The sequence below is a fragment of the Arachis stenosperma genome, chromosome 6 (assembly GCF_014773155.1).
Source record: "Arachis stenosperma cultivar V10309 chromosome 6, arast.V10309.gnm1.PFL2, whole genome shotgun sequence".
Lineage (NCBI taxonomy): Eukaryota > Viridiplantae > Streptophyta > Magnoliopsida > Fabales > Fabaceae > Arachis > Arachis stenosperma.
Window position 1 is genome coordinate 128,864,603 of NC_080382.1, and position 11,406 is coordinate 128,876,008.

An 11,406-nucleotide genomic window follows, 5' to 3' on the forward strand; every position below is an offset into this window, starting at 1 on the left:
TTCAAAAAAGAGGACTATTTATAAAGAGCATTAATTATTACAATGTTCATAAAAGCTAAATAGTGTTAATAAAACCATTATGATAAAAAGAACAAAAATGCTATTCATATACAAAAATCAGCCACCAATGTATTTGTATATGAATATATGTATGGTTTAATTTATTTTTAACATGTATTTGCATTTCAACATGTATTTTATACTAGTAGCTGATTTCAACATGTATTTTATACTAGTAGCTGACTTTGATATATACGTAGCATAGTCGTAAAAAGAAAGCATACAACTCATGAGAATCATTTATCAGGTACTATGTTGTTCTCTGAAGAAGAGTTGAGGTAAGTGATAACAAGATCAGCTGCTTTACAACCTGAGGCTATTGCTTTGCCAACTGAGAGCCCACCTTTGTGGTTACCTGCCAATTTATTCATTTAAAGCAAATCAGAATTTAAATTATTGTACATACTCATCAATTTTTATAGGGAAAATTATACTCGCCTCTCTTGAGATCTGGTAAAATTTAACTGACTCTCTTCTATCTTTTACAACATACACCCAATACCCTCTTATATTTTGTAAAATATAACACTAATATTCCTATAAATATGACAACACAAACCTGGACAAACAGAATCATGATGAATTTCACTAAACCTTAGGAAAGTTAGCTAATGCCCAGTTTTATATGATCTTATCCTTATAAGAATTGGATAGAAGAGATCTGCATAGAATTTTAGCATTTACAACTTTGCATAAATGCACTTGTGGCTTCATCTGATCTCAACAAAAATTTCCATGTTTAGTTTAGGTTAGAGCCACCATAAACTTGTGAATGCAAGCAATGATTTACCAGCCATAAATTACGTAGTTGAATAATTATACCAACTGTAAATTAGCAATCATTTCTTTTACAATTGGTAGAAATTATACTTTCACAATCAAATCTTTACCAAAAGAAGTTACCTGCATAGAAAAATCCAGGAAGATCTTTTTCCATTTTGTCAATAGCTTGAAGAACTGATGCATAGTTACGCCCATACAAAGGAAAGCCTTTGCTCCAATAGAAATGGCTGCCATTAAATGTAATATGTAAGAACACTAAGTAGAGTTTACACCAAAAAGAAATCGATGACATAACATACTTGATAAATGTGGGCTCTCCCTCTGCTCCCAACAAGTTTCTCAGGTCAGAAGTCACAATGCTCTTAAGCTCATCACTGCAGTGAACAAGAATGAGTAGGCAAAAAGGAGAGAAAAAGAAAAGAATATATGCGGTTTTCCAGAAACATATGATTATAACTATGATATAAAGTACGTTGAAGCTTTTGCGAGATCCGTGTTTCTTGTGCCCCCTACAAAGGTGGTGTAGAGATGTAAATCACTGGGTGCACGATCTGGAAACATCATAGAGGAAAAAAGTGTACCTGTTGAGAAAAATCATTAATCAGACATGTCAGAAAATATTTTAGGCTATTGAGGTTTGATTGAGGAATAGACTTATGGAAGAAGTACCAAGAGTTTTTAAACCATTTTGTTGCTCTTTTGAAGGAACAAGAACTCCAAATCCCTCAAGGGGTCTCTTAACATTTTCCTTTCTAAAGGTGGTGATTATGACTGAGAGTGGCACATAGGTCACCTACAATAAGAATTGTGAGATACTTTCGGAAAACTCTAACAAATGGAAGGTAGTAAAGGCACAATCTAATTAGTTAATATTTATGGAAAGATCCTCTAAAATATAGATGATGCACAAACTCCGATTAAAACATGGTAAGCATTCAAATTCACAAGCAAATGGATTTTGCTAGGCTATAACACCATGTGATAAGCCTGACCAAGTTGTAATGGTGAAAGAAGAGCACAAGATGTCACCCTATATACACTAAACATTAAAACTTGAAGTGAACTAACCGAAGTGCAGGTCAACTTGAAAAATATTGTGTACCTCAGGAAGAAAATTAAGTGGGAACGGGGTTGCCCTTTTTGTGATCTTCATCTCTTTGACATTACATAGGGGAGCCTAAGTACAATAAAAGTAACAACTTACAATGTGTAATAAGTTCCACAAAAAATGTGTAATGAAATAAAATTACCAGCATTGTGCTCAACAAAATGAAATTTTTTCTTTCCTTTTATAGCAGATAAGCCTTTCCCTGACTTCCCTTTTTTGAACTATTTACCAAACTTCGAAAGGAGGAAGAGGGAAGCTAAGGAAAATTATTAAGTGAAAAATATTTAAACAATATTTAGATTTTAATAGTTTAACTGCACACATGGCTTATGGTAGACCAATATAACATTTTATGTATAAACCTAACCTCACCTAATGGGATATCAATGCCAAAGTAAAGAGTGATAACAATGAAAAAAAAACCATACTAACCGTCATAATTACAGCATCAACAGCTTCTATGTTTTGGTTGGAAGCACAAGAAATAGACCAATTTTGTGATGAAGAACTTCCATCATGATTGTACGCTAATGTCAAAACCTTTGAATTTAATTTAAGGTCATCTTGACCGAGCTCTTTGCACAATGCATCAGTCAGTGTCTGCACTGGATAAAATTATATAATGAGGGAAGAGACGTTGCTAAACATACAAATTTGATATTCAATGTTATGTCTCTAATCAGGCAAAACACAAGTTTGTTTGTTTGTTTTCCCCCATTTTTTCGTAGAGAAAAAATATTTGCACAATGAGTCAATACCTGCATCCCACCCAAGAAAGAAAATGAACCACGCTTGTGCTTGTCTTTTCTTGATGCGACCTTTACCTTCCTTTGACTAGTTTTATCCGGTTTAGAAAATAACTTTGACTTCAAAGCTCCAGCTATAATGGAGCCAAACCTGAAACGTATAGGTTGCACATTACTCAAAATATATAAATAAAAATGATGTTTTCATATCTAGGGAAGACTCGTGCTAAACTCCCATATTCAAATTTCAATTGTTTGTAGCTAAAAGGCTAAGTTATGTAGAATGTGCAAATTTTTGGGTGGCAACTCTTTCCCCTGAACAAGTACTAAATCAGATTGTTTGTTATTTTAAATTGAGCACTTACCACTTGGCTAAACTATAAGTCAACAGTTTGGGTGCAACTAAGTCTACTAAAGTGCAAAAAGGCTGAAAAGCCACAGTTGAACATTATAAATACATGGAATATAAATGAACAAATAAACATGAATTTGAAATTGCCTACAGAGAAAGAGTCATGGCTTTTGCACATATATGGCAAAAATGATTCAGATAGTTCACCAGGTCCCTGGTGCAATGAGGACACAACTTTGTCATATCAAAAAAATTATTATAGCCATTCCTTATTATATTCTTTAATATACATCAATGAGTTTGGAAACAGTATACAGCTGAGAGGGAGCCAGGACTCTATAATTCATATTATATTGATTTCAAGGGAAAATATCAACTAGAATATAGTAGTTTTGAGCTAAAAATATCAGGCATCGTTGACTCCATTAGTTTTTAATTTAACAGCACTACATGCAACTGTAATACCTCTTCTCCAAATCCCATAGCTCTGGGAAAGTATGGCATATCTGTTTGAAATATATGAAGGAAGCAAATTAGATTCAAAAACTCAAAAGATAGGGCAATTAAAGCTTTTACTATCCCAACTGGTTAAATTAAAAATCTTAAGGTTTGACCAGCATTTTGACCAAGTTTCCATGCTATCATGCTTGTGATTGCGCAAATGTTCTGTTTGAACGCAGTAGTCACGTGATTTATTCTTAGGACACCATTAGTCAGTCGTTAGTATGAGTTGAAAAGATTAAGAAATAGGTGTGTGTGTGTGTGTGTGTGAGAGAGAGAGAGAGAGAGAGAGAACAAAAGCTTGCTCCTATTGATATTGAAGTGTGTATTATATATAAGTGATAATTTTCTAGGAAAGTATACAACTAATTCCTAGGACTGCCTAGTTTCTATGTAGTCAACTAATTCCATGGTATATAAATTATCGAATTTGAAGAACAACAGACTGACATTCTATCCAAAATCAGTTACAACCAAATTCATATTGAAAAGCCTGAAATATGAACTACTGTGGAAATATTTCAAATTCTGAGAATGAACTCACAGAAAGAGATTCCGGATCTGCTGCACTTGTACCACCTACAAAAGGATCAATAAGATAGTCCACGACCTTCAAACAATTTGTTATAGGAAGACAAAAGCCACATCAGTCCATGTAAAGAATACTATGCACCAGGAATTGTATGCACAGTAAGCATTTAACATGTTAGAAATTAGCAGAAAAATTAAACGTGGGTGATGGTAATGCCATGTGGTGTATACCTCTTGCCCAAAATGACGTTCAAAGAAACTACCAACACTGGAAGAAAGAAAATAAAAGGTCATCATAGGATACAATTTTCGAAATATGGTACAATATAAAGTATAGAGAAATCTGTTAAAAAAAAGTACAGAAAAAGCAAGGGTCTTCTATAGAACTTGATGTGAATAACTTAGATTATCGCACCTTTCTGTGTAATTTTCATCGCACACACTAGAGGGGTCACTTCTCTTCCACATAAATGGTTCAAAAATTAGCTGGATCTGCAAATTCTAGAAAATCAGCAGGCAAGCTTATATATTTTCAATGGTGAATACATGACTAGGTTTTACCAGCTATATTTCGAGCAGGCAATCAACATCACCAATAGAAATAAAAGGACAGCAAAAAAATAAGCTCTAATTTATCTTCTATATAAATCACTCCCTCATCCAAATTATGTCTAGAACTTTATCTTATTTTCTAACTTAGGTTTCAACGTCGTAGAGTGCATCTCATTTTAGATTCCCAAGTTTGGTATTCTTAGAGAGAGCAAGCAAGAACTTTTCATCTGCAAACAATTGCGAGAATGAAATATATATAAAATGTGCAAACATCAGATGATGAAAGCTCAAGTTCATGAGATGTTGAATGTTGAAAAGTAATCATGAACACAGAGAAGACTAACATTAGATACCTGCATATTAGGGGTAGGGAAAACCTGCTGTGTGCCAAGTAGGTTGAGGCGTTGAGCTATAAACTATTGTTTGGTTTGATTGAAAAATATTGAAGGAAATTAAGACCTACACCTGGTCTTCACCAATCTAGGAAACAGCCTAGGCTAGTTAGCATGAGCAAACCTGTTGAAGGTATTAGATAAGGACAGAGTTCATATCGGATATTTTTGAGTTCTAAAGAATATGTATGACAGAGAAATAACTAGTGTTCATCTGCGTGGAGGCGCATCAGTGTTTTCTATACCAATAGAGTCACACCATCGGTCTACTTTTCGAGCTTGTAACCTTATATCTCTTTGGACATACTTGGCACATCCCAGAGCTAGTGCCACCAAAGGTCAACTAATATACCATGCATATCCCAAACCCTCAGATTGATTTTAGTCTTGAGATTCATGATTTACTTAAACTATTAAACTACATTTTGTGAACATTGGAAAATATTCTGACAGCTGCCAAACAAATTAAAAAAGAAAAAAGATACACAAAGACTTCCCCAAATCTGAACACTTTGTAAAATGTTACAGTGGGTATCAAATGATATTAAAAAATGTGTGTGTGTGTGTGTGTGTGTGTGTGTTTGTGTTGTTAGTATATGTAGGTAGCATTACTACTATACAAAATGTTGCAAGAACATGACAGTTAAAATTCCATAAGCTTGGAAGCAGGAAGATCCTTAGGTATGTTCTGGGAAAGGAACCTTTGAGCGTGCAGACAGGAGTTGCGTCTTCAGTAGTGCAGCAGGATTTGTTGGTACCTTATTGAAAATGTTACCACATTTCATACTTAATTGTGAGAAATAGATAGCTAAAAAGCACGGAAACCCATTTAACAGTTATAGTAGTTGAAAAAGAAACCAATAATTTAGAAAACCAAAACTTGTATGCAAGACATACCAGAACCGGTTTACCGTTTTTTGCAATATAGCGCTTATGCTGTGAGTTTGGCTGTAATGATAAAAAGAATATCATTTATAACCAGAATAAAGAATCTATAAATATTATTGAAGTTCCAATTCCAACAACAAAACCAAAATTAAGTCAAAGAACTGAGGCTCAAATAGATAGAGTTTAGAAAGAGGCCAGCAGTCAAAGATAAATGAAAGAGAGGCTTAGTAATATGAAATTGTATTCTTGTACGTTTAATTCTCCAAGATAGAAGATTCTTACAAACTGTTGCTTTCCTTGAAGGCCAAGAGCTTCAATCAATTCTTTAACCTCCAATTCACTTGCAGTCTGCACAATGCAAACAAATTTACAACGAAATAGTAAGAACTTCTGGCATTGAAGCATGTGTAGAACAAATTAAACTAATTACAACATACAACTTACAAGCCCTCCTCTAAAACAAAATGTGCTCTTAAAACAAGTTCACATAAATAATTATTGATGCAAAGATCAAAGTTGTGAAACTTTATAGGACCAAATTGCTAGGTAGTATGATTCATGTTCATATGTAAGGACACATAAGTTTCTTAGGAGTAGTTTGTTAGAAGTTAGAACCGATTAGTTAGCAAGGAGTTACGATTATTTATAAGTTTATAACTCTTCTTCTTTGTACCCTATAGGTTCTGTGCAGAGTTTCCCCGGATTTTCTTCAGTTCCTCAATACATTGCAGGGAACTCCCAATTCAATACACTTCTATTTATCTCTATCTTCAATCTACTGATCATATAAGCTAAAAAAATATTTTTCAATAATTCATAATCCACACCCTGAAATATGATTTCTTCTTCATCAACAATTACTAATACACCAAGCACAGACACACCAACTAAGTGAGGTTTCATGTGTCTGACACTCTGAGATAGTCATACAACACATGTCAAAGGTATATAAGTATTTGACCATATGTCTTCTCTAAATAATTCATAGACACTTCAAATAGAAATTGGATATAGTGTAAACCAGGGTTCAAAAATGCCAATAAAAGGATACTTTATCGAAACAAACTTAGTAGAAACAAGCATTGACACCAATGACATGTTTTAAGAATGTTTCAAAAAGTATTGGCAGAGACATGATAAATAAAAATCTTGAACATACACATATGCATCCATGTCCTATCATTTTAAGATTTTTCTATGTCTATCTATCCAGTCCCATGTCAAAGTAATGTGGAGTGTCCAAGTCAGTATCTATGGGTCATAGCTAACACATATTGTAGATTTTAAATTTTAAGTATCTCGGCACACTTGCTACTAGTAAACTTACCATTGTATTAGCTCCCTCATCCCAAACTAGACCATCATGTGAGACACTTTTTAACCTCCCGCCAGCTCTTGCTTCAGCTTCGAATACAGTGACATCCAGACCATGTGATTTCAATGTGTAAGCCGCAGCAAGCCCACTTCCACCACAATACAAATTACAAAGTTAGACAGTGCTAGTTATCGCGAGTAAGAAAGAAACAACTTGAAATGACATTTCATCATTCATTTTAAACTCAATTTTAGACACAATAAGTGGCACAATGCTATCAATGCCCCCATTTGTACTTTAATTCATTATAACTATTATACCAATTTACCTTTGTGCTACCCATAAGTTCAAGAATTAGCAAATAACTAATTAGAAAGATATATAGAAACAATAAAAGCAACAGAAAATCTGATGATACCAAGGAAAGAAGAAGAAAAAACATACCTTACCCCGGCACCAACAACAGCAACTCTTTTTGCAGATCCTGCAAAATAAACAAGGGCCAAGTCAAGGTTTGATAATTAGGCAATTTGAGGGGGTAGAAAACAATTCAAAATACGCATGAATTTTACACCCAAAACACATTAATAAATAAACAATGGAACTATAACACTGAATTGTGACACATTCTCTGAATTGCGCTTTAGTTCTACACTCAAATGAATACATGCACAAAGATAACGTTTTAATTACTGTTTGAACTTTGAAGTAATAACCAATATCATAATCATAATAATAGGCAGAAATTAGAGAAAATGTGAGCGTTAAGAGAGAGTGAAGGGGGTTACTTGGGTTATCGCGTTCGGCAGAGGAAGCCATGTTTGTGTGCGTTTTGGTGGTTAGCGCACTCAGCAGTTGTGATATGGTCAGTGGTCAAAGCCTGAAAGCTCATATATGTTTTTGGTCTACGCGCCGGGGGAGCATATTCAGTGATGACTGAGGAGCTATTTACAATTTCACATGCCCCAAATTAATTTTTAGACTAGTTCTTTATTCTATTTTTCGCTTTATAAATTTAAAATTCTCAATCTTTTTTAAACAACTAAATTCTCTTCTATTTCTCATGTCTAATTCAGATACAAATATTTTTATAAATATTTTTAAGTTTTTTATTTTGATTATAGAAATTTTTTATAATAATTTAATATTAATAAATTTCATAATATATAACTATGTGATTTGAATAAAAAATTTACCTCATTGATTAAAAAATGGAAAATGATTATTTTATTTTTATTTTTGATAATGTATTTTATATATGTTGTACGAATTTATAAAAAAATAACATTATTAAAATAGGAGTGATAATGTTCATTTAAAAAAATTTATAAAGTAATTGTTTATGTGTGTACATATATTATGCATTGTTAGTTTATATTCATGTGCATTTCTAATTAACTGTTATGTGTATTATTGTTAGCTTAATCTTGTGTATATTGCTAGCTAGTTAATTATTGTGTTTATAATTTTCTTAAGAGTGTGTGGATTATATATTTTATCCTAAATGCATTTGCACATATAACCAATTAAATTATGGGTTAATAGTCAAATTCGTCTCTAAAAAATCATTTATTTTTTAAATAAGTTCTTAAAAGACTAAATTAGTTATATTAATTTTTAAAAGATAAAACATAAATCAAATTAATTTATTAGTTAGATAATAACGTATCACATTAAATATCATGTGACATGATAACATAGTAAATTAATGCCACATATCACAAGATGAAGGTTAATGACATGTGGCATATCATGTGTGCCACATATTATCTGATATATTATAAATTTATAACTTTATTTAGAATCAAATTAATTTTTAAAAATAGACACTTAAATAATTTTCATCTATAAAATTTTAAAATTGATCAAATTAATTATTATATAAATCTCTTATATTTTTATAATATTAAATTTTTAATATTTATTAATCCAACTAATTTTATATTAATCTCATTTTTTATACTTTAATAAACAAATTATTTTTTAAATAAAATAATAAAAATAATTAAATTATTACAAAATTATTTTTTATTTGTATTTTTAGATTTTATATTTTCGAATTCTAATTCTTTTCTAGTGAAATTTTTTATATAAATAATTTTATCAAACTACTTTTAATTATATACTAAACATTTTAATATTTTAGATCTTACTAAATATATATAGTAGTTATTTTAAAATTTTAATCTTTTAGATCTCACCCAAAATTTAGTCCAATCTATAACTAGTTTTTTATTTTTATCTTTTTATATTTATTTTTGTTCAAATTTACTTTTTACAAATTAAATTAAAAAAAAAGCAATTGAAAAGACACAAAAAAATGGGGATAACTAAGTAGTAATAATATTAAGAAAACTACATTAAGATATTAAGTTTCAATGAGAAATTTCACAAATCGATTTTTAATTATTGAGTTCTATCATATAAGTTAAACAATAACAAAAACTATAAATTTTAAAATAACTATTATACTTATTTAGTAAGATTTAAAAAATTAAAATTTTAAGTATAAAACTAATAATGGTTTGATAAAATGATCTAAATAAAAAATTTCACCAAAAAAAAACTAAAATTTGAAAATAAAAAATTTTAAATTACAAATGATAAAAAAAATTTGTAATAAATTAATTATTTATATTTTTTATGTAAAGAGAATTTTGTTTATTAAAACCTAAATAATAATATTAAAATTAGAAGTATTAAAAATATTAGAAATTTATATAAAGACTAATTTGATTAATTTTAAAAATTTTAGAAATAAAAATGACTTATATATATATTCAAGAGCTAATTTGATTCTAAATAAATTTGCCATGTGTTACAGACCTAATGCATGGACTAATATGATTAATTTAATTTATATATATATATATATATATATATATATATATATATATATATATATATATATATATATGTCCAGCCAAAATGGAATAGGGGAGAAGATATGACTTTTTTATAAATAAATTTTTTTTACACTGCCATTATACTGTATATCTCGGATACATAGAGTAGAAGATAAATAAACACAAAAATCGAGTACTGTGTATCTTAGATCTATAACACTCTAAAAAACAAGTTATATGTTATATATGCGTAGATATAAATTTAAAAAAAATTCATCACAGTGTATCCGAAATATGTTACGATTTGTTTTAATTTTATTTTTTTATTTTATTCAATTTTATTTAAATAATTTAAAATTTAAAATTATAATTTTTTTATAATTTAAATTAATAATTTAATTTAATTCAATACAAATAAACGTACTTATATTATTATAATCGTATGGTTAATCATGTTTGTCAATTGATTTTGAAAAAAAAAATCAATTTAAAATTTTTAAATTAAAAAATTGACAATCTAAAATTTTTAAGAAAAAATGGACAAAAATACACAGAAATTTTCATACAATGAATAAATATAAACTCTAACTTTTTAATGAATCATTTGTACACATTAAATTTTGTTATCATTTTTATTTTTTTGTCGCCTTAGTGACTTTTCCGACAATAATGGCTGCCAAGTGACACCTTATTGTGTGACGTGACTATTTTGATGACACAATGAAAAATAAAAGTTAAATTATTAATTTTGTTAAATTAAAAAAATTTACAAGTTATATCGTCTCTTCATTCTCAAAAGTTATTTCGAATAGCAAAGCCTTAGAAGAGAGTGGACAATGAGAGTGAATTGATGAAGTATTTGCATTTGAGTTTGTTACGATTCATGGCTTTTATTCTATTCTGAAGGTAAACGTGGTAGGACGAGAAGGGTAGAAGTCCACACACAAAGTAGTAGGCGAACGAGGAGAGTAGTTCAGCAGCAGACGCAATCAAAGGTAATACTTCCTCCCCTTATTAATTGTTGACTTTGGTTTATGGTTTACTAAAATATGTTGTTTATTATTAATTGATGGTAATTTAGGTTTTAGTTGTTCTATAGTTTAATTGAGGATTTTTCGATAAATAGATGACAAAACATATAACTTTTATATATCATCATAAAGGACGATTTAAGAGAAACATGAATGAAGTTCTGAAATATGTTGGAGGGGAAGTTGTTGCGATTTTAAGGATAAATGTCAAAACTCTTAATACATTTTTTATGGTGGGGTTATTTAAGGATTTGGGGTATATTTCTTTCAAAGATTTTTATTGGGTTGAGAATGAAATATC

General features: G+C 30.1%; 1 protein-coding gene across 2 annotated transcripts; it reads right to left on the bottom strand.

Annotated features, from left to right (window-relative positions):
• LOC130935679 (protoporphyrinogen oxidase 2) lies at nucleotides 1–8,188 on the bottom strand. Of its 2 annotated transcripts, XM_057865538.1 has the most exons (18): nucleotides 8,017–8,188; nucleotides 7,673–7,712; nucleotides 7,241–7,376; nucleotides 6,196–6,261; nucleotides 5,923–5,973; nucleotides 5,727–5,783; nucleotides 4,497–4,573; nucleotides 4,313–4,349; nucleotides 4,095–4,160; nucleotides 3,515–3,555; nucleotides 2,710–2,848; nucleotides 2,384–2,551; nucleotides 1,946–2,020; nucleotides 1,513–1,636; nucleotides 1,316–1,424; nucleotides 1,143–1,217; nucleotides 964–1,070; nucleotides 1–415 (listed from the first exon to the last, which is right to left on the bottom strand). In XM_057865538.1, exons 1-18 carry the CDS (start codon nucleotides 8,045–8,047, stop codon nucleotides 297–299), a joined length of 1,518 nt encoding a protein of 505 aa, XP_057721521.1. In that variant the 5' UTR covers nucleotides 8,048–8,188; the 3' UTR covers nucleotides 1–296. The 2 variants fall into 2 exon arrangements, with proteins under 2 accessions (XP_057721521.1, XP_057721523.1); XM_057865540.1 differs by lacking the exon at nucleotides 5,727–5,783 and having other exon boundaries at nucleotides 8,017–8,182.
• Nucleotides 8,189–11,406: the final 3,218 nt, after the last annotated feature.